Raw genomic sequence first — 22,129 nt, forward strand, 5'->3', positions numbered from 1 at the left:
GCGTCTGGAGGAGGGAACGGAGCTGGGGAAGGGTCTGGATCCCAGGGGCTCTGGGGCTGTTTAGCCTGAAGGAGGCTGAGGGGAGACCTCATCGCTCTCCGCAGCTCCTGGAGAGGAGGCTGGAACGAGGTGGGCGCTGGGCTCCTTTCCCAGGTAACCAGCGACAGGATGAGGGGAAGTCATCATGAAATCACGGATGGTTTGTGTTGGAAGGGACCTCAAAGCCCATCCAGTTCCACCCCTACCATGGGCAGTGACACCTCCCAGTGGATCCAGTTGCTCCGAGCCCCATCCCGCCTGGCCGTGACACCTCCAGGGATGTTGGTGCTTTCCTCTTCCAGTCTAGCACTGTGCCCCTCGTCCTATCGGCCTGTCCTCGAACACGAGGTGCTCCAGCCCTCGGACCATCCCCGTGGCCTCCTCCGGCCTCTCAGGCGGGCTCGGGGCTGCGGGTGGAGTCTCACCAGAGCAGAGCAGAGGGGTTTAGATTATAGATCAGGGACAATTTCTCTATTGAAGAGGCCGCTAAGCCTCGGCCCGGGCTGCCGGGGCGGGCACGGAGCCCCCGGGCAGAGCAGCTCTCAGGGGCCGCTCAGTGGCTGACAGGGGCGGGTGGGCTGGATGATCTCGAAGCTCTTTTCCAGCCAAACGACTCCCCGCTCGCCTCTCCCATGCGGGGCCGCGGTGTGTCCCCCCCGCCCCGCCCCAGGGCGCTGGCAGCCCGCCTGCCGTCATTAGGCTCCAGAGTACACGCGGCGGGCGGGGGGACCCGGGGGAGACCGGGGGGGCGGGGCCCCGCGCTGCCCGTGACGTCACTTCCGCCGCGGGGCGGAAGCGGCGGGCGGGCGGCGGGGTTTGAACGGGGCCGGGCCGCGCCGCCCCGGCCGCCATGCCGCTCCGGGCCCGCTGCATCATCTGCTCCGACTTCTTCGACCACGAGCGGGACGTGGCGGCCGTGCCGTGCGGGCACACCTTCCACCGCGAGTGGTGAGCGACGGGACCCGCCCCGCCGGGGTCCGCCGAGCCCCGCGCCGGACCCGCCTCCCGCCCCGCCGGGGTTTGGAGGCCCCGGTCCGCCCCCCCGCCTCCCGGGGATTCAGCAACGCCCACTCCTCTCCCCCGCGGTTCGGAGCCCCCGGTCAGACGGGGTTTGGAGGTGCCGCAGCCCCTCGTTCAGCAGAGCGCTTCCACCCGGGAGCGGGGCCGGGGGAGCGGGGCCTTCCCTGCTGGAAGGGAAGGGTCCTGAGGGCAGGCCCTCCGGGTGTGGGGAGGGAGGGGTGTGCGATGTGTTCCCTGAAAGAGAGAGACGACTGCTGCCCCGCACTCGGCACCGGTGGAGGCCAGACCTCGAATGCTGGGGTCAACTTTGGGCCCCTCGGTACAGACACCGAGCTACCGGAGCACGTCTGGAGGACGGAACGGAGCTGCGGAAGGGTCTGGAGCCCAGGGGCTCGGGGAGCAGCTGAGGGCTCTGGGGCTGTTTAGCATGGAAGAGGCTGAGGGCAGACCTCATCGCTCTCCGTAGCTCCTGGAAAAGAGGTTGTGGGGAGGTGGGCACTGGTCTCTTCTCCCAAGTGGCAGGCGATAGGAAGAGAGGAAATGTTCTCAAGTTGCACCAGGGGAGGTTCAGATTGGATATTAAGAAAAATTTATTCATGGAAAGGGTTCTCAGGCCCCGGCAGAGGCTCCCCAGAGAGGTGGTGAAGTCCCCGTTCCTGGAGGCGTTTAAAAGCTGGGCAGGTGAGGAGCTCAGGGATGGTTCAGTAGTGGACAGGGACGGTTGGACTCTATCTCAAAGGTCTTTTCCAATCAAGTGATTCTGTGATGGTTGCTTCTTATTCAGTCCCACAGTTCGGGCTCGCTCTCCTCAACAGCCAGCGGAGGAGGGAGAGCTTCCGAAGGTAACCTGCCAGCTCCAGACTGCCACCCTGCTCCAAAAATAAACCCATTCCGAGTATGACGCAATGGCTTGGTTGCGAAACGCATTAGTGGTGCTCCTGGGGAGCCCGACAGGTTTGCATTCATCATCTCAGAGCAGAGACAGGCCTGGTCTCCCTCGGTCCGTGCTCGGAGTCAGCGGCAGCCTTTGGAGCTGACCAAGCTGGGGATCGTTCAGCTGGCGTATCCTGATATAGCAGCTCTTCTGCCGTGGATCCGCTCGCTCCTGCAAAGCTACAGTTGTTCAAAGACTCTCTCCCAGGGAGATCTGAGCTCTGTAAAAACTCTGCCATGGTAAAGATAAGCTCGCACACTAAATTCAGCTGGGAATTGTCTCAGAGGCGAAGGGAGAGAGTGTGTGTGCTGGAACATGATGTTCCTGTTAGCTGCACCTCTGGACTAAATTCTTGCTTTTCTGTTCTTAGTTTGCAAACAGGTGTCGCATCCGGCTGTCTCCCAGTGAGCTGCCGGGGTGGCCCCTGAGAGCAGCACTCTAGGATTTTAAGGATTCTCTGTGTGTTTTCTTTTCCTTTCTCAGCCTCATCCAGTGGTTTGACTCAGCACCGAGCTGGACTTGCCCACAATGCCGAATCCAGGTAAACCCATTGCCTCTGTGCACCTCTGCGTTTCCATGGTGCGATGCTTTGCTAAACGACACCGAGGAGCTGTGCTCTGGGCCTGTGGGGATGCAAGGAAAAGCTTCATGGAGTAAAGCAGAGATAACTTCTTCTCCTCAAAGGCTTAGAGTGCGCATTCCCCTCAGCCACCCCTCTGACCAGAAAGGGTACTCCTAAGGTGCCCTGCTGCTCTCCATTTTGTGGTTTTTCTAGAAAGGGCCTCTGGGTTTCAGGGCTTTCATTTAGACTGAGTAAGAGTTGGTGTGATGAGAGAAAGAGCTGGAAGGGATGCAGCAGGATACCAGGCTTGAGTGCTTGGGTTACCCTGCAGGTAGGCAGCCTGTTCTGCTGCTCCTGCTCCTTATATCAGGTCCTTGCTTTGCAGCGAGCAGCCCTTCCTTGAGGAAAGCAAAGGCCAGGGAGGGAAGGGAGGATGTGCTCTGCTTCTGGGATGAGAAGCCAAGGCTTGGGGATCCATTGGTTTAGTCGGAACCTGGACTTTGAAGTCCTAGGTGTCACCAGCCTCGATGCTGCTTGTAGGTCTTGTCGGGTAGCTGCTGCAGGAGGTGTCTCCTTGCACTCAGATGTGGGGTTTCAGCCAGCTGCCGCTCGGGCTTGTTCTGTGTTCGTGCTTCTTTCTTTCTCTCAAGGTCTTGGCCCTTGTTCCTTCCCTGACTTGTTGATTCCCTCTGTTCTTCACTGCCTCTTACATCTCTGGGTTACCATGGAGTTATCGCGAAATAACATCTTCTGTAGCAGTAACTATGCAATTAGCTGGTGTCATGACTGTATATAATACTTAAAACACAAAGCTGTAACTGCATGGGGGAGGTGTGGAGAGCTATCAAATTCAATTACAGCACCTTCTGCCTGCAGAAAGCAGCGCGTACTTCTGTCTTAGGATTTGGCATCCTGTTAGCTCAGCGTCAGCTGCTTGGGCCTTTGCTGCCAGAGAACAGACTGCGCTTGATTCGGAAATGCCTGAATCTTTCTGCTGCAGCTCAGGAGCTTTGCTGGAGCCACGCTCCCAAAACTGAGTGGGGGGTCTGCTGCTGTGCTGATGAGCCAAAGCAAAGCGTTGTCGCTAGTGGCGTTGAGCACGGGATCTGACTTGCCTTTCACGGCCTTGTGATAAGATGATACCTTCTCTCCCTCCATCTGTCTTCCATATCCATCGTGTTTCCATATCCGTGCTCATCAACCTCTCCTGTCTCCTGTGTTTAGGTCAGCAAAAGACACGTCGTCAATAAGCTATTTTTTGATGTTGCCCCGGAGGAGCAGACAGCACTGGATGCAGAGACCTTGCAGGTAATTTGGCTGGATTCTTCTTCCATTGTGTGACGCTTCAGCATTTGGAAGCGTGGCCTGGGCTGCCCGTCCTCTGCGCACAGCAGTTTCCTGGGCTGGCGCTCGCTGTGCTGGTGTGTCAGACCTGAAGCACACCTGTGTCTCCTGCCTGTCTCTGTCCTCCCTCGTGGTTCTTACCCAGGCTCAGCTCTGTGGTAAGGAAGTCTCCAAGCAGTGGATTAGAATTCCTGTGGCCAAATCGACTCAAGAAGCCTCTTTTCCTTCCCTTCTCTTCCTTCTTCCAGGGAAGTGGTTGAGTCCCCATACCTGAAGGAGTTTAAAAGACAGGGAGATGAGTTGCTCAGGGATCTGGTTTAGTAGTGGACAGGTACGGTTGGACTCGATGATCTCAAAAGTCTTTTCCAACCAATTTATTCTATGATTCTGGTTGTCAACTTACCTGGAAGCCTCCTGAAGCAGCATCAAATAATCATCGAGCTGCTGTTTGTCCCTTGAGTCTCAAAGCCTTGGAGGTGAGGCTACAGAGCTTTTCCAAAAGGCAGGAGAAGGAAAATCCCCAATGCCACGAACTGCTGCTGGTGTCCGTGGCTTGGTTGTGTGCGAGCCCTGCTAACGCTCTGGGAAGAAGGGATGCTAGAGCAAGTACTGGTAGGTTTTTTGCTCAGACAGGGCAGAGTGGCGATTAAGTCTTGGTTCCCCAAGATGAATCAGGAAAGGGGCTGCCTGAAGCCACAGTAGCTGATGGTGCTGAGGCCGGCTCTTGTGGGGGAGCCTGGCTGGAGCAGGGGTGCTGGGTGATCTTCTCCAAGTGGCACTGTAAGGTGCGGAGAGCTGGAGGTGAGAAGGGATGAACGTGGAGTGGCTGCTCCCTGTTCTCCCTTTTCTGTGGATGAAGCGTGGCTCCTTATGTCTCAGAGTTATCTGTTCCAAAAAAAATGTAATTGGTTGACCTTGGTATAATGGGACGCTTGTACCCTCTTGTGTTTAGAGTCAGCATGTGCAGCAATTACCATAATTAGCAGTTGCCATGACAATGCTATATGTATATCATATGTTTTTAAAATAAAGCCAGCCAGACTATGATGTCGGTAGCACTGTCGTTCTCGAAGACCGCTAAAAAAGAAGCTGAAGCCCGATGTATGTGTGCTGAGGAAATGAAAAAGCATTTCTGGGCACTTGAGGCTGCGTGTCCTAGAAGCCGAGCAACGGCTCGGGGTGGATAAACATTGCCTTTAGTGCGTATTTGATCTGTTCTTGCAAGTATAAATAGATGAGTGACATGGAAATGGATGGACTGGAAAAAATTGCCTCAAAAAAGCTTTTTGTTTCTTCTCACCTCCACCTCGGGACAGATGAGTTCCCCCAGCCCTCCCCTCCAGGCAGGCAGTGCTGCAGAACTGCTCCCTTCCTCGAGGGCTTTGGAGCCGCTCCTGCACGACAGCATTGGTGGCTGAATTGAGAGCAGCCCTGAGGAGAAGGACTTGAGGGTATTGGTAGATGAGAAGCTCACTGTGAGCCCACAACATGTTCTTGCAGCCCAGAAAGCCAATTGTGTCCTGAGCTGCGTCCAAAGCAGTGGGACCAGTCACGTGAGGGAGGGGATTCTGCCCCTCTGCTCTGGTGAGACCTCACCTGGAGCCCTGCATCCCGTGCTGGAGTCCTCAGCACAGGAAGGACGTGGAGCTGTTGGAGAGAGGCCAGAGGAGGTCACGGAGATAATCCGAGGGCTGGAGAACCTCCTGTACAAGGCCAGGCTGAGAGAGTTGGGGTTGTTCAGCCTGGAACAGAGAAGGCTCCATGGAAACCTTAGAGCAGCTTCCAGTACTGAAAGGGGCTCCAGGAAAGCTGGGGAGGAGCTCTTGATCAGGGAGGGAAGGGATAGGACGAGGGGAGATTGAGATGAGATCTTGGGAAGAAATGTGTTCCTATGTGGGTGGGGAGGCCCTAGCCCAGGTTGCCCAGAGCAGTGGTGGCTGCCCCATCCCTGGAGGGGTTCAAGGCCAGGTTGGATGGGTCTTGGAGCCCCTGATCCATGGGAGGTGTCCCCGCCCATGGCAGGGGTGGAACTGGATGGGCTCTGAGGTCCCTTCCAACCCAAACCTTTCTGTGGTAACTCATAATGCTCCCGCAGTGTGTGTTGTATGGCCATCAGAGCAAGATCTGGCCCTGAGTGTGCAGCTCTCCTAATGAAAGCGCCAAGGTCGCTAACGTGAAAGAACCAAATATTCTCTGGGTAGTTTAATGTAGTTTGTTTGTATGGGTATTTACTGCTCCGTGCGCTGTCTTGGGTCGCTGCTGGGCTATTTCTGGTTTGTCAACAGTTCTGTGTTGTGTGCTGCTTTATTTTTGGGGGACATGGAGCACCTTCACAACACCAGACCACCGTGGGTGGGATTTGATATCCGTTTAGACTGGAGTGCTGTCTGAGTGGTATACGTGCTTCTGGGCTGGGCACCAGACACGTGGTTCGCTGTCCTCAGACTCTTCAGAAGCTGAGAAAATAATCGGTGACTTCCTCAGCCTGAAGTGGTTTCACCTGAAAAAGCCTCGAAGCCAGTCTTATACCCCCACTTCTCCGTGGTCACAAGAGCTCCCTCGTAATCTGAGTCCTCTTCCTGTTGTTGCAGAATTATCTGAATTGTCTTTTGGTTAATAATTGTCTTTGGCGCTATTCTTCACTTTCGCTTCTGCTCTCAAACGTTTACAATCCAAGGAGCGCTGGGGCTACTTTTCTTCCCACCACCATGCATGAAATGCCAGAAGGAGCTTGGTTCCCTGGAGTAGCTGAATACCACAGGCTGAAGTCTGCAACATATCCAAACCTTTCTGGGTGCTGAGCCTGGGTTTATCCTGTGTTGCTTTTAAAGATGGTGCTCAGTGATCAGAACAGTCTTCCTGATGAATTTTGGGGTGCAGCACCTTGGTGAGGTCATCTGGAACCTGACTCTTCCAGTCGTTTGTGGCCAATGGAGCTGAGAGCCCTTCTTCCGAAGGAGACTGGGAGACAGCTTGTTCAGCTTGGTGAAAAGGAAGCAGGGGGAGGAGGATTCGTGCCTGCAAACCTGGTGGGGAGGGTAGAAACCTGGGAGGACAATCTGTGGTCAAGATATACTTGTTTGATCTTGGGAAAATGGGGTCTGGCAGCTCAGGCTGACGGGGAGAGGAGAGCTTCTATCAGAGGAGTGAAAGCTGGGAGCAGCCTTCAGGAGCAGTGGTGGAGGATGAGTGATTTCGGATTAAGTTGATGAATGAGGTAATGCTACATAGCTGCCCGCAGTAGCCCGGGATTTCTTTGCTATCATGCTAATTAGCACATCTTGTGAGCTCACTAATCATTCCTGAATAGGACTCCGAGGAAGCTACTCCAGAATAGTTCCTGCAGCAGACTTAATGGCATGTCAGCCCTCCAGCTGTTGTCCCCCCAGGGGCACAGATAGAAGAGAGCTCTGCTAGGCTTTGTGTCCAGTCCCTTCTGCACACTGAGTCTCTCTCCTGCCTTTATTGTCCCTGGCAGAGCTCCGCTCTGGTCCCATCAGCTCCATGGTCACTGGCGCTGCTATTCTCAGCTCAGATTTGCATGTAGCATTCTGGGTTGCGCAGATTTGTGTGCTCTGCCTCGGTACTGTGTTGGCATCTTATTGTGGTTTTATTCCACTGCAGTTCCTGCCTGACTTGTTATGTGCTTTCCTCTGCAGTTCTCTAACACAGCTTTTTAAGTCATCTTCTGCTGACTCTTTCCTGTATTTCTCTCTCTCTCTATATATATTTTTATACACACATACACACACTGTCCTTCTTTTTAAGCTCTGTACTGGCGATTTGCCAGCGTTCATAACTCATATCCCTTCATTACCTATATAATTTAAACTGTGGGACATTTGCTCCATCTTTCTGAACCTTAATGAAGGTTCTACAAACATTTGACCTTCCCCAGACCCTTGCAGCGTCCAGGAGATGTCGTGTGCCCTGGGTTCAGAATAGGTTGGTTTGTGGGTGATCTCTTTATGGCCGTTCGGCAGAGCTGTTAGCTCACATCAGCATCCCGAACTGCAGGGACTTCCATGTCCTCCAGAATGTGACCTGGTGCCATTTGAGTGTGTGTGTAGTTACCTTTGCAGATGTTTGGCTGTGCCTTCCTATCTCCCACCTGCACCCTGCTGAAGTTCACTCCAGTTCAAAGCAGCTCTCAAGCCAGTTTAGTCTGGCAACGTCCCTGCCTTATTGCCTTGTTTAGGTAAAACGTTATCAAAATTGTTCCTGTCTGATTTCCTGTGTTTTTCCTGAGAGCTTTCCAAAATTATTCAGCTAAAACAAGATGACTGACAGTGTGAGAAACACAAGGTTGACAAGGCTAAGACGAAACTGGGATCTTTTCTTCTCCCTCTGCAGAATGCCAGTTGGAGGTGCTCTTTGCGTTCGCTGTGATATTACTTGCTTTTAACTTGGTGCTTGCTGTTACTGCCTTTCCTTCTTAGCACCTGGCCGCTGCAAATGTCCTGCTGAGAAACCTCTCAGATCCTTTTAAGATCTGGTGAAAGCTGCTCTATGGACTGTTTCCTAATCAGGTTTTCTCTGTTGTGTTTTAGAATGAACTGGACAAGGTGAAGGTTCAGCTCTCCGTGAAAGGTGAGTTCCAGCTGCCTGCAGGGAATCAGCAGGTCATGGGCTCTGCCTGTGCAAGGTGGGCTTGCCCAGGCCTGAGGAACCTCTGTGCAGAGCCCACCCTTCTCTCAAGCCTAGGGCATGGTGCAGCCTGCAAACTGTTTGGCTGGAGCAGTTTCTTCAGAGCTTTTTCTGCAGTGAGACCACCTGAAGCTGTACAAAGCTTGTGAGACAGACACATAATCCACAGTCTGGCTCAGCTCTGGTGCTGTTTGCAAGTTTAGATACATGTATGCAATTTTTCTGCCCCTATTCCTAACCAGGAGCTACAGGAGGGCAGCACAGCTATACCTGGAGCAGGCTTGCTGAAAGCAAAACCCTTGGTTTGCTCACGGGGAGACTCACCGCTGCATATGGCGAAGGCTTGTTCCTTCTGACAGATGAGAGGGTGAAAGTGGTGCCTGAAAGCAGCTCTGGATTTGTGTGGCTGCTACGGTGCCACATGTGTCGCGCGAAGAGCAGACGGAGTTCAGTGTGCGCGTGCGCTTCCATTTTCCCCATCTTTAATTTTAGAGGGTGTTTGAGGGAGGCAGGAAAAGCAAAAGCCCTGGAGACTTGTCGATGGGTTTTAAGCATCGTCTGTAGGCAGCCTGTCATCAGAACATGAGTCATGAACAGCGAAAGGAAAATGTCAGTCTGAGTGACAGAAATCCAAAGGCACACTAGCAGAAGGGGGGAAAAAAACCCTCTTAAGAATGCTGGGGGCTCGCCCACGCTCTGCAAGTCGTCTTTCCTCTGCCTTCCCTGTGTGCACGAGACAGACATGAATAGCCAGTAGATTGAGGATTCGGTCCTTAGCCCAAGAGCAGAATTGGACAGTCTGAACATCTCTATTCTGAGGCCTGTTCCCTTGCCAGCTTAGTTGAGTTTAGTGACTTGGTAGCGAGCCAGATCTTCTGGGGAAGGTGGCTGGGATTCTTGCTAGGATGTTATCCAAGAAAAACTGCTCGAAGGCCTGATCATCTTCTCAGCTTCTGGTGAGTAGAGGTTGGATCTGACATTCCCTGTCCCATTCTTTGTTCATATTGGAAATGAGAAGCTCCTTCCCACCTCCTGCCTCCTTTGCTGTGGGCACTCTGCTCTCTGGTGGTTCTCATGTATAAATTCTTCACTTAAAGATGTGCTTTGTGCTGTGTAATTGCCAGTCTCTGATCAGCTTGCAAATGGCTCTAGAGGTGCAGAGCTCCGAGCAGACCCAGCAGGCACTGTGGGAGGCACTCTGAATGAGCTGAAAACTCATTCCTGCAGCACGGGGAGGTTTGACTCCTGCCATCTGCCTCTGGGCGGCTGGGAGCGGAGGAGGGGGAAGCCCTAACTCTTTTGGTGGAGTCCCTGCAAACGCAGGGGAGCATCTCCAGGCTGTGCTGCCTCTGGAGAGGAAGGGTTATTCGGATCAATGGAGACAAAAATGCTTTGTTGAGAAAGCATTGTGTTCCCCTGGCCACCTGCTTGCTTCTGCTGGGATATGTTCCTCTCTCCTTCCCCAGCCCCTTGTGGCTCTCTTACTGTCTGATCAAGCAGAGAGGCTGCACTGCAGGTCATGCTTCCATGGGACTTGGTGGCACAGTTGGAAACTGGATTCCTTGCAAGGAGAAACAGCTGCTTGGAAAGGCACAGACTGCCTCTTCACTATTGTGGCTGGAGCCACAGATGGTTTTAGCAGCCAGAAGTTGCTGAGCTGAAGACTTTACTGTGCTCTTAGCAGGGTTAGGTGGAAGGGTCACTGCTTTCCCTCATTACCGACTGCTTTGCGCTTCCAGTGGTGCTGGCTGTTCCCTGCCTAGGTCTGTCAGGTCCTGGTGGTGGTTGTTGCATTGCAAGCTGTTTTTCCCTTGTCTCTACAAAAGAAATTGAAGCTTGGTGGTGTTTTCCACCACCTTCTTTCTGGTGATCAGAGGTGCGTGCTTTGTTCCTGGATTGCCTATGTGGAAATGGACAGCAGGACTCAAAAGAGATTTGTGACCCGCAAAAAGCAGATGTTCTCACAAATCTACTGAAGCTGTTGTGTGTCCTGCAAAGCCCCAGTGCCTGGCAGAGCTCTGCTTTACTGCCTCCTGCCCTCCGACGTAGATGCCGTGGTGGAGGTAGCTGCAGCAGCGTGGTGACGCAGCGGCGTGGCAGATAACTGTGCGCAGCCTCCCACAGCCCCCACAGGGCTTCCCCATGTCTTGGGCTCCATGTGGAGAGGGCAAGCTTGGGGCTCGGCTTTCCAGCTCTGTGACAGCTCGGTGTGACTCAAGAACAGCTTTCCCTGTGCAAGCCTGGCTGTGAGAGCATGCAAGAGTTAAGATGCATCAGCTTAATGCTAGCAGGGCTGGCACTGGAAAGCTATTAAAGGGAACTTGTTATCTTTAGTAAAGAAAATCTTGAAGCCTGCTGGCACTGGGAGAAGCAACTGCTCAGTGCAGCCCTTGGTGCAGACAGCACTTAGGGGAGGGAAATAGCTTCTCTACAGGAATGGGCAACTCCAGCTTGGAGTCTGAGACTGCATGCAGCGCCTGTTTGTTGTGCTCCTGATGCTGTGGGGCAGCTGAAGTCTGGGTTACCGGGCCATGACATTTTTCTTCTTTTCTTTTCCAGAGAAAGAAAAACGGGACTGCCAGGCTGTCGTGGATGGGCTGAGGGACACTCTAGATGTGCGCAATGCGACCATAGAGTCGCTCCAGAAGGTGCTGGGAGAGACAGAGATGCTGTGCTCCTCTCTCAAGGTACCTTTCCCGTCCCTGGCAGGACTTCAGCTCTAGCCATTGCACAGTTGGTGTTAGATTTGTGGAAGATCTCCACAGGCCCTGCTAATAAAGACATTGTGCTGGTGGCAGTTTGGATCTGCTGCCTCAAGGCTTCCACCTCCTTGATCCCTGAATGATAGAAAGGTGGTGTAGCTGGGTTCTCATTTTGGTTTTATTAAGCTGAAGCGAGTGATGTCGCTGCTCTCAAGGTCCTGAATGCGCCTCACCTGGGGGTGATTCAGAGCTGTAAAAGCCAGGCTTGTGGCTTGAGTGCTGAAGACAGGGGTGGCCGAGGTGGAGGAGAAATGCCAGCCCAGGCTGGGAGATGCTGGCTGAGCCTCGCTAATGAGGCAGCAATGCTGATCGTAAAGGTAGCAGCATGAACTGAGAGTGGAAACTGGCCCCAGCGCCCCATTGCCGAGACACTGGCTCCCTGCGGTAGAATGTTCTTCTGAAATGGGTTTAGGCCAGGCGGGATTCAAGGAAAATTAGTTTCTTGGTTTGATTGGAGGAGAAATCAAACTGAAATATATGGAGGGGGAGTTGCAAGCTTCAGCTGAGTGGGATTTTATCCAGCTAACTCTCCTGTCTGTGTTCTGTTGCCAGGGCTTTCATTCGGTTAGGTTAGTAATGTGTGAAGTCCAGGGATCAAATATTCCTGTTGTGTTTCAGCGTGCAGTGACTCAGTGTGTAGTCATGTACTGTGCGTAAACAGCAAGTGGAAGAGCAGGAGCCGCTTTGTTGGGATGTCTTGTAGTGAGCAGAGCGACTCTGCTGGGATGGGCATTCTCCTCCGCGTGAGGTGATGTGCCTGTCACCAGAAGATGGGGTCGTGGTGGTGGGGCTGTGAGCTGCAGGCTGAAAGGCAGGGTAGGGGTCACCTGCACTTCCCAAGATCTCTGATCCAACAGCCTCAACTGCATTGTGTTCCTTGACCTGCAAGGCCCAGTGGCATGGGGAGAGCCTGTAGATGGGTCATGGGGTTGTCTTGCTGTGTTCCTCTGCAGCCGGGCTCTTCCTGAGAGGAACCAGTTCTGATCTGCCTGACGCTAGCAGCATGGATTATACCAGCCTGCTTGGGTGTCAAGGCGGCCCTGTGTGACTGTGACAGTGAAAGCTGGTGTTTGTGGCTCAACTCAGCATTTCTGTGCTTGGCTTTGCTGCCTTGGCACCTCAGGAGGAGGCTCTCTGGTTATCTTGCCTGTTGCAAAACCCTCTGTGTATGCTTGAGTCCCTTTAATAAAAGCTGGGCTGGGCAGAAGGATTAGGGACCTGAAGGTATCTTTTTTTTTTTTTTTCCTTCCTGTGGTGTACGGGGTTTCTCAGCTGAATGCCAAGAACTGTCTTATAATGCATCATTAAAGATTAAAGCACAAAACTTCTGCAGTGAAAACACAGGCTTAACTAGCTGTGATGCAGGTCAAGCCTAGAGGCTGTTCCTGTCTTCTAGCGCTGTCAGCTGCTGCTGAACCTTTGCGCGAGAGTTTGCTGCTGTTTCAGCCTGTCTGAGGCTGGGGACTCGGCTCCAACCTGGCACAAACCCTGCTTTGGGGATCCAAAGTATAGGGAGCTCTGGTGAAGAACAGCCAAAGACGGGCTCTGCGTAAGCAAGAGTGAGCCCACCACACCGTCCCTCTGCAAAGACCCATCAGTCTCACAGCTGTTTGGTTTCTGTGGCAGGAAGCGGATAAAATCCTTTAACGGCTGCGTGGAAGGGAGCTTTACGAGGCAATGGTCTTCAGCCAGGCCTCTTCCTGGAGTCACCACAGTGCTGAAACCAGGCCCAGAGCCTTTTGAAGCTGCTGTGTGAGCAGCACAACCCTAGGCCACACAGATGCGCTGGAATAGTGCTAATTCAGGCCAGCTTTCCCCTGTCCTCTGCCACTGCAGATCTGCTTTTTTCAGCTCAGCCAAGCTTCTCTGTTGCTGCTGCAGAGAGCCTGGAACAGCGGTGGCTGTTTTACGCTCACAGCCTCTCCAGGCAGGTGAGAGAAGTGCCTGGGTGGGTGTCTGCTTTGGCTGAGGTCTCCCAGAAGAGACCCCTCAGCATTCCTACTTATCTTTTAAGCAGCTAATGCAAGGAGAACTGGGAGGCTAAAGCAAAGGGATCAGCTGTGCACGGAGGAACAAGCAGGAGCAAGGTTGGCTTGCCGCAGACTCTCTTGCTTATTGCAAGCAAATTGTCGCTGCGGACAGGCTACTGCACAGCTCCACAGATGCTCCCAGCAGAAAAGAAGCTAAGACGCAGTTTCAGTGCCACACTCGTCTTGTGATTAGCCCTGAGACCCTGCTGTGCTTGCAGGGAGCAGAGCGTGGGGTCCAGCGAGGAGGCAGCTAAACTCTCCGTAATCCCAGGCTGCTGAGGTGGTGATAGCATTAAGAACCAATGTATGTTCCTAGCTGCCCGCAGTGCGCATAAGCCAGGATGTTTCTCTAACAATCCCTGGAGCCTTTCTAACGGTCTGCGTGCGCTTGCTTCTCTGCAGAAGCAGATGAAATTCCTGGAGCAGCAGCAGGAGGATAACAGAAGTTCAAAGGAGGAGGCCCGCCACCTGCGAAACAAGCTGAGAACCATGGAGCGGTGAGATCCCAAGCTCTTCCTGGGCCTGGTGGTCAGGGTTGCGTGCCTCTCCCCTTCTCGGAGAGGGAGGGAGGGGTCCTGCTGTGCCTGCTGCAACATCCAGCCCCACGTGCTGCATTATCTTACGCCATAAGATGCTCTTGCCTGTCTGTACTTTTGCCCCTGCTATGTTTCCAGACAGCTGCTCTCCCTAAACAGAACAAGGCACGGCGCTGTGTGCAGACAGGCCTCATCCCTAGTGCTCCCAGCATGGCCCTGTGCCATTCCTGTTATCAGAAGGCGCTGGGGCAGAGCCCCGGTCCCTGCCCACGAACACAGTCAGCTACAGGGCCCAGGAGCTGGGATGCTGGCCCCTGTCTGCACAGCCTCCCCTTCTGTGATCAGTCCACGTAGCACTGCTCTTCCTTAGCAAACAGCCTTGGCTGTGGTGGAGCAATTCTCTCTCTCCTCCATCGACATCCAGAGCGCCTGCAGCTGGAGCTGAGGCTGCGGCAGCTTCCTGGGAGGAAGCAGGGCTCCAGTCTCTTTCCCAGCTCCATTTGTGACTCATGAGCTGAGAGTAGGGTGGTTTGGGTTTGGTTTTTTTTTTTGTGCAGGATTGAGCTGTTGCTTCAGAGCCAGCGCCCCGAAGTGGAGGAGATGATCAGAGAGATGGGAGTTGGGCAGGCAGCGGTGGAACAGCTTGCGATCTACTGTGTCTCACTGAAAAAGTAGGTGCTGTGGGCTCGGCAGAGCTGGCTCGTGCTGTCTGGGTGTGTGCAGGGAGAGCCTTCTGCCGAGAACTGGCAAGGGCACGGACTCTGCGGGGACATTGCTGCCTGTTGAAGCCTCCGCTGGGTTTGACTGATGGATCCTAGGGACCTAGATTGGGGCCTGTCACACTGAACTGTTCCTGTTGTCACTGTAGTGACATGCGTGTCACCATGGGAACTGTCTCCCGAGTTGTCACTGCACCTATGAGGGGATGATTATTATTCCCTCTGCTCTCCTCTCATGCCCAGGGGGAGATGAGTGGCTGAGGTGCTCTGGGTTGTACCCTCTGCTGCATTGCACCGTGCAGCTGTGGCCTCGAGCGCTTTCTGGCAAGGCAAATGCTGCCTTCCCCTACCTGGAAATCCATCTGGTCCTGCTGGGCAAAACCACCGCTTCTCCGGGGCCGTTCTGATGGCAGCTGAATAATTGCCGCTTTGATACAAAGCTGTAATGAGGCAAGTGTCCCCGCAGTGTAATTGGGAATGAATGTGCGTGGCCAATAGTGTGAAGCCTCTAAAAGTCACTTAAAGCCGAGCTCCCTGGTTGCTGCCAGCATGGAGGCTGCTCTGTTGTCTGTCTGTCTTTTCCGCAGATAACTGAAATGTCTCTGAATCCAGTTTCCATTTTGCTGCTGAAATTTGTTCAGGCCTGGTTCTCAGGCGTGCTGTCCTGTGCAGCTTGTCTCCCCCGTGGTGTAGCGGTGTGTTTGATGCTGGTGGTCAGTGTTGGTGCACTCGGCTCTGTTCTCTAAAGAGCTCTGTGTGTTTTCTCTGGTGGCCCTGCAGTCGCAGAGCTGCAGATGACGGGTCTGAGAAGTCACAGCTCAGTCCTCACACAAACAGGGCGATTCTTGTGGTCTCTCTGCAGGGAATATGAAAACTTGAAGGAGGCTCGGAAGATCTCCAGTGAGATGACAGAGAAGCTGACGAAGGAGCTGTTTTCTGTCAGGAGCAAGGTAAAGGAAACACGGGAGTCACCAGGGTGGCATCTGCTCCAGAGATCCCTGTCGATACCTGTGGCCCCAGCCCTCTGCGGTCACCCCCCTGTTACCCTGAGCACCACTTGAGCGGCAGGGGTGGTGCGGGAGTGTCAGATGGGGGTTTCTGGGTCAGGGTGTGAGGCCGTGGTGAGGGAGCAGCTCTTGGGCTGGTGACAGGAGCGCAGCCTCTGAGGACACCGGTGGGGCAGCATGTGTGGAGCCAGCCAGAGCTTGGCAGGGAGCTGGGGCTGGAAGGCAGCAGCATGCAGGTGCTCTGGAAGCTCTGCCACACCGCTGAGCATGAGCTATCTCAGCTGCCAGCCCCTCCTGCAGGATCGGGGCCTAGGAGATGTGCGAAGGGCTTTGGTGCCAGCTTAGCCCTGGCTTGGCACAACCGCGGGCACTCAGCTGGGCCAGGGCTCCCGCGTGATGCTGGGCCCAGGCAGGAAAGGTTCCCAGAGTGTGGTGAGGGCATGCAGGTGGCTCTGCATGGAGCCTGCCTGGGCTGGTCCGACCTGGCCCAGCACTGGAAGCTGCCCTCATGCCTCTCGCTGTGCTCCCCCTGATCCGGGCCTGGCCGGACTCTTCTAGCTCAAGTCAGGAATCACTTTCTGTCACTTCTGGTAGCAGGTGCCTGTGAAAGGGGGGGTGTGTGTGTGTACCCTTGCTCTCCAAGGCGCAGGTGTTCCCTGGGGCGTCCTCATGTCCAAGCTCACAACGGGAGAGGCTGTGGGTGGATTTGGCCTATTTTTGTTATTCAGCCATAGCTGTTGTCTTCCCTTCCAACGAGGAGGAGGTTCTGGGATTGCTGTGTTGCTCCCCAAGGGAGTTAACCCCTTCCATGAGGCGCTGCCGCTGGAAGCAGGGTGTTTCTGGCTGAGTCAGCGCTGAGCTGCAGTCACCAGCTTGGGTCAGGGGACACGAGCCAACGTGCTCAGGGCTCTGGGCTGACTGTACCGGAGCTCTGTGGGCTGGCCCAGCTCCTGAACCCACGAAGGGCTCTGATGTGGTAGCAGTCCACCTCTTGACCCCTGCTCCTGGCCTGCTCCCCTGTTGAATCAGGCTTGTCTGGGTGCCAGTACTGCTGATGCACAACCATCCCCTGGCCTCTGCTTTGCAATTCCTGCGCTCTGATGTGTCCAGAATCCTGCAGGAATTCAGAATGCAGCCACCAAGCGTTAGATCAGGGGAAAAGCTGTCACCATTAGTGCTTGGGCAAGTGCTGTAGGAAGGTTTGTGCTGGGCAAGCGGCCCTGGAGATCCCTCTGCAGGCAGCTTGAGGAAATGGGCAGGCATACAGCTGCGCTCATACAGGAAGGATTGGTCAGAGGCTGCCACTGGAAAACCGAGCTCCGAAATGGGGAAAGTTAGGAGGTGCCGCAGGGGATCCACAGTCTCCCTTACCTATGTGTTGTAACCAGGGCTCTGCTTTTTGGGGGGGCTCTGTTCTGCAGCTGCAGAAAACAGCTTCAGAGTTGGAGAAGGCAAAAGAGGAGTTAAAGAGCACCCAGAAAGATCTGAAGAATGCAGACCAGGAGATCTTGGTAAGAATATAATTTCTCAGCCTGCAGTAACTGGCAGCAGGCCATGTCCTGCAGCCACAAAGCCAGGAGCGAGGCTGGCTTTTGCTCGGTGATGAGATTACCCACCCGCCTCACCCCTTATTTGCCCCACCTGACACTGATGGAAAAGGAGCAAAACATTTGCCACTAAGCTTTCCCTTATCTCGCTGTCTGCCTTCCCTTTTCCCTCCAGAGTTTGAAGAAGAAGATAGACATCCTGCAGGACACTCTGAAGGTTCCATCTGTAACCAGAGAGACACTCAGTCGGCTGGTCTTTGAGAGGTTAGTGGGGCACATCCTCACATGCAGGCCAAGAGAGGAGATGGCAGGTCCAAAGCAAGAGCTGAGAGTTTAACTGAGGAGGCAGAGACTTGAAGGTCTGGCAGGCACTGCAGTAGCATGGCCGTCTTCCGCTTGTGTCCTATTTTGTTTTTCTCTTGTTGCTGACAAGACAATGTTTGGTTTAATTGGAAAAGTGTGTGTTTTGCAGCACTTGGGTCAGGAAGGATGGAAGAATGGGCCAGGTTCTGACAAACTCTTTGCCGCTATGTCCTGCCAGGGAAATATCCCTAAAGCTGCTCTCCTGGTTGCCTCTGAGTTGGCCTTCCAGTGAGCGTCCCCTGGTGTATGGGGTCTGGAGATCTTTGCCAGACAGAGGAACACAGCCTGAAAAATGGCATCTTTTACATTTTTATCAAGCTCTTTCTTTCTAGAAGCCTGTGCTGTTACCCCAGTACAGCAGTGTGTCCTGGGCTCTGAGTGCTGCTGTTATGGCACAGGCTGTTTGAGAGTGAAGAGTAGTTTGAGACGTGGGCTATAAACTCTGGGCTTCAGATTGTCCTTTCAGTGACTCGCAAGCAGAATGGGGCTCTGATCCTGGCCCCAGGGCTGCTTTGCTAAGCAATCGTATCGCGTGCAGCTTGGTCTTCCTCACATCTGCTGGGTGGCAGGCGGTGGCCTGCTGATGGTTGATGCTTTGCATGGTCTTGCAGCCCTGCTCCTGTGGAACTGCGGCACCCGAAGCTCCACCGCCCGCCCCACAGCGATGAGATCAACCTAGATGCTACTTTTGATGTGGACACCCCCGAGCATCAGCCCTGCAGATCTCTCGTCAGCCCTGCAAAAAGGCAGAAGCTGGATAAAATGCCGTGAGTGTTCCCTCCTCTTTATGCTTCTAAAGGAGATCAAAGTCTCACTCCTTTGGAAGTTGCTGTGTGAGATCAGACAGCTCTCCAGCTGCCTGATGTTGTGCTGCAAGTTTCCTCCTCATTTGCTTGGCCTTGTCTGTCCTTGCCAGCTCCACTTGAACAATAAATCTCTGCTGATTTGCTCCTTGGGTTTCTTACAGGCCTCCTAAGGTAAATCTGGCAAAGAAGGTTCTGAAGGAAGCAGTGGAGGTAAAAGTACTAATCTTAATTGCTGTATCACATCTTTGATTCTGCTCTTAATAAGCTTGGGATGAAGGACCCGTTTCCTCTGTGTAGGAGATGCTGTAACTGTAGACCAGCCCATCTGTAGAACCACAGTGCGTGCTTCAAAGTGCTTTGCTTGACAGTCTCCTAGAAACAGTGTTGCTGCCTCAGGCCTCGTGGAATTGGGCCGGAGAGGGAGGGTGGGGACACACACGCTTCTTGCCGATTATCCCGCCTCAGATATGCTTGGCAAGCACAGTGTGGGGCTGACCGCAGGGGCTGTGGGGCTGACCACAGGGGCTGTGGGGCCTCCTAAAGCCGCTGGTTCTCCCTGGCTTGCTGGGTGCAGTATCCTGCCTCCCAGACTCTGCTTGACGCAAGCCCTGGTGGGAGGTTTGTAGCTGCTGTCCTTCAGCCTGACGTGTGGTGCAGCACTAGCCATTATTAACGCTCCTTGTGGGGAGACTGAATTCAGCACGTCGTGCTTGTTAAAGGGCTTTTCTCATTCCTTTGTGGGACAGAACAGGGCAGATGATGTGGAGGACGATGTTCTTAACGGACTTTTGCCAGCATTCATCAGGAACTCTGTTCTCTCCAAGAAGCCATCTTCAGGCAGCTTGCTGGGTCCCCGCAAGAACACGGGTGCTGTAAGTGTGACTGTCCAATTGGGGAGTCCGTGCAGGGCTGGCACTGCATGCCTCTGTCCTGAAGTGACCCCACAGGAGGAAGGGAATCAAGCTTTTCCTTTGACATGTACACTGTGTAGACAAATTTTGGAGCGTGACCTGGCTGCTTCCCAGCCCTGCGGAGCTCCAGGGATGACAGATGCTCATTCCCTTCCTGGCAGCAGGCTAAATGGCCCTTCCTATCCCGCTCCCCCGTCTCCTTGGAGTATGGGGTGTTTTCCTTGTGTTCCTCAGTCCCGGTGACTGGATCCTAAGTCTTGCTGCTGCTCGGAGGTCTCTGCTTCTGTCAGAAAGTGCCCAAAATACCCAGACTTTACTAATAGCCTTAGCTCTGTCTTTTTCCAGAGATGAGGGCTTAGTGCAAGCACTGAGCATTTCCAGGTGCTTGTAACCCCTCTGCAGAAGCTGTGGCCTGCCAGGCTCTCCCTTCCCCATAACCGACATGAGAAGTAGTCAAGGCTCTGTGATGCTGCTCCAGACTCATTTCTTTCTCTTTTCTAGGTGAGGATGGGGTACGATGGCTTGGGAGGCAGAACAAAGTTCATTCAGCCTGTATCCTTTCCTGCAACTCATGTGGCAGTAGTGATGCTGTGGGGACGTTATCTCTGTTTCTCCTCTTTGGTCTGGGCCGTTCTGGTCAGCTGGGGGACAGGACTCCTCAAAAATGGGCTGGGATCTTCAAGCAACTGTCCGATTTATCCCTGTCTAACTCTGAGCTCGGCAAAACTGAACTGAACTTGCTGAGACCGTTATCAGTGGTGACTTGTTCAGAGAAGCACAACAGTTTGTAGGGATCCCCTGTGCCCTTGGGCTCTCTGAGCAGCAGCACAGTCTCTTCCCGTGCAGCCAAAGCCTCTGTTCGTGCAGGACGTGGCCGCTCCTCTGTCTCTCCTGGCTGAGCTCACCCAGCGAAGCGGGAAGCTGCTCTGACTCCCGCTCCTCACACGGAAGCCGTGTCCCCTCGCTGGCCTTCACCTGATCAAGAGCCCCTCCCCAGCTTTCCTGGAGCCCCTTTCAGTACTGGAAGGACATGTTTAAATGCTGGTTTGTGCTCAGGTGGGACAGGAGCGTGCCTGAGCACTGCTGCTGTGAGGGGCAAGGCCCAGCCCGGCCTGCAGGGAGTGTTCCTTTGGTGATGATGAAAGGTGAGGTCCCGGGGCTGTGGGTCGGGCAGCGGGTACTGGGTCGCTTGTATCCCTTCGGTGTGTCCTTGCCTTGACAGTTTTACCTTCAGACAAACATGGCAGAAATCCGGCCGTTAGCAGTGAGGAGCAAGAAGAAGAATGTCTCCAGGCCAGCGTCTGCAGCTTCTTCCACATCCTTCTCCAGCAGAGGCCAAGCCAGACTGGACAGTTTCCTGCAGTGAGAGCCCCTGCCTTCGCGGGAGCGGCTAGGCAGGCGGCTGCGGGGCAGAACGCGCTCATGCAGCCGCTGCTGCGGGGAGGGCTGCAACTGGGGAAGTGCCGGTGCCGCGTTGTGTGAGGTGAGCACCCTGGGGAGAATCCTGGCCTTGCAGCGAGACACCTAGAGACCAAGCCTCTGGCTAACGCTTGGACTGATTCACTTGCCTCACTTTACCCATCCTTCCTCCTGTTTTCAAGCAAAATAAGCAGGGTTTTCTCATCTTCTGCCCTGCTCAGAGCTCTTCTGCTGCTGCCAGGCTCTCTGACATTAGGTAGAACTGCACTTGTGGATGCAGCTGCAGGCTAGAGGTGTGGAAAGGGTATCTGGGATGTCAGCCTGGGAGAAGGGACCTGCACCAGCTCTGTCTGGCATAAATATTTCCAAGAAAGTTTCCTGGAGGAAGAATCTGGCAGGGCATTCGTCATCCCATTAAACACCTCTGCTGAGGCCAGTGTGGGTTGGGGTGTCCCACAAACAAGGATGCTCTGCCTTGCCCTTGTTTGGACCATGAAATCCATTGCATTTTTGCAGACTTGGCACTGAAGTTGCTGACCTGGGGAGGAGGATGGTGGGGGTGACTGTCCTGCTTGGAAACAGAGCTGTGCTGATGGGACCGCTGTTCTTGGCACGTGTTGTTGTGAAACTTGTTTGTATGGATTTCTAGGGAGGTTTAATGAGCTTCTAGGGAGTTTTGTTATTTGGAAACTGGTCTGTCTAGCGATTTGAGGGTTTGGGAGGGCCTGAAGAAGTGCTGGAGAACATCTCCCTTCAGGAGAGGGGGAAGACTGATGGGGTTGAACCTCTCGAGTTCTTCAGCTGGAGGAGCTCAAGAGATTCCCTCTTGCTCCAGGGCTGTTCATGCTACAAGGAGCACACTTGATGAGGTTCCTTGCTCCAGCACTCTGTACAGTCTGTGGTGTTTCTCACTTGGAGCTGCTTCAGGCTGGTAGCTTCAGTACCTGGGCTGGCTAAAAACATGTATTTAGGCAATAAAGTACCCTGCTGTGCACACGTGTTAACATCACTGGCTTTGCAGTGGTTTCTTCCCTCTTGCAGCTCAGAGTGGAGGGCTGAGCGTGGGGGTGATGGATGTGCCTTACCTTCCTGAAACCTTTGGAGAAGGCCTCCTGAGAGCTTTGCAGCTCCTAGGAGCTGGGCCCCTGCTGCCGAGAAGGGCTCTGATTGGGTGATGAGAGTGGTGCCAATCCCCAGGGCAGCAAGCAAGGCCAGTGCCTGCAGAACATGAGCTGTTTCTTGCCTGCATCCTTTGGGGCTGATTGCTGAGCGACACGGGATGGGGGGAGTCTGGGAGAAGCTCTGCAGGGAGCCTTTTTAGCCCCCCTTGCTTAATGCCCTTGTCCCTTCAGACCAGAGGTGAGGCCAGTTCCACTTCCATGTTTATTTTAGGGTTGAGCGTGGCTCATGGTCCATAAAAAGCAGCTGCTGGTGCGGCTTGGGCTGGTGTTGAACACGGGGAGTGGCCAGGGGGACTCTTGGG

General features: G+C 54.1%; 2 protein-coding genes across 4 annotated transcripts in view; one reads left to right on the forward strand and one right to left on the reverse strand.

Moving 5' to 3' along the window:
• The window catches only part of LOC138725082 (semaphorin-3D-like), a 112,721-nt gene extending 107,131 nt beyond the window's left edge, over window positions 1–5,590 (reverse strand). Inside the window, exon 1 of the mRNA XM_069865600.1 lies at window positions 5,496–5,590. The gene's annotated coding sequence lies outside the window, so the exon portion shown is untranslated. The remainder of the gene's footprint in view (window positions 1–5,495) is intronic.
• On the forward strand, window positions 836–21,655 carry TRAIP (TRAF interacting protein). Of its 3 annotated transcripts, none has more exons than XM_069865603.1 (15): window positions 836–987; window positions 2,477–2,534; window positions 3,780–3,863; window positions 8,450–8,489; window positions 11,106–11,233; window positions 13,741–13,835; window positions 14,432–14,545; window positions 15,456–15,543; window positions 17,022–17,111; window positions 17,323–17,411; window positions 18,122–18,277; window positions 18,478–18,526; window positions 19,063–19,183; window positions 19,729–19,779; window positions 20,462–21,655. In XM_069865603.1, exons 1-15 carry the CDS (start codon window positions 890–892, stop codon window positions 20,707–20,709), a joined length of 1,509 nt encoding a protein of 502 aa, XP_069721704.1. In that variant the 5' UTR covers window positions 836–889; the 3' UTR covers window positions 20,710–21,655. The 3 variants fall into 3 exon arrangements, with proteins under 3 accessions (XP_069721704.1, XP_069721705.1, XP_069721706.1); XM_069865604.1 differs by having other exon boundaries at window positions 19,063–19,188; window positions 20,462–20,672; XM_069865605.1 differs by lacking the exons at window positions 836–987; window positions 2,477–2,534; window positions 3,780–3,863; window positions 8,450–8,489 and adding an exon at window positions 8,927–9,502.
• The last annotated feature ends 474 nt before the right edge of the window (window positions 21,656–22,129 follow it).

Source organism: Phaenicophaeus curvirostris, chromosome 11 (genome assembly GCF_032191515.1).
Source record: "Phaenicophaeus curvirostris isolate KB17595 chromosome 11, BPBGC_Pcur_1.0, whole genome shotgun sequence".
NCBI lineage: Eukaryota > Metazoa > Chordata > Aves > Cuculiformes > Cuculidae > Phaenicophaeus > Phaenicophaeus curvirostris.

Coding starts and splice junctions, on each gene's coding strand:
- TRAIP (XM_069865603.1), top strand. CDS start 890: ATGCCGCTCCGGGCCCGCTGCATCATCTGCTCCGACTTCTTCGACCAC. Junction 11,234..13,740: donor TGCTGTGCTCCTCTCTCAAG/GTACCTTTCCCG, acceptor GCTTCTCTGCAG/AAGCAGATGAAATTCCTGGA. Junction 17,412..18,121: donor AGTCGGCTGGTCTTTGAGAG/GTTAGTGGGGCA, acceptor ATGGTCTTGCAG/CCCTGCTCCTGTGGAACTGC.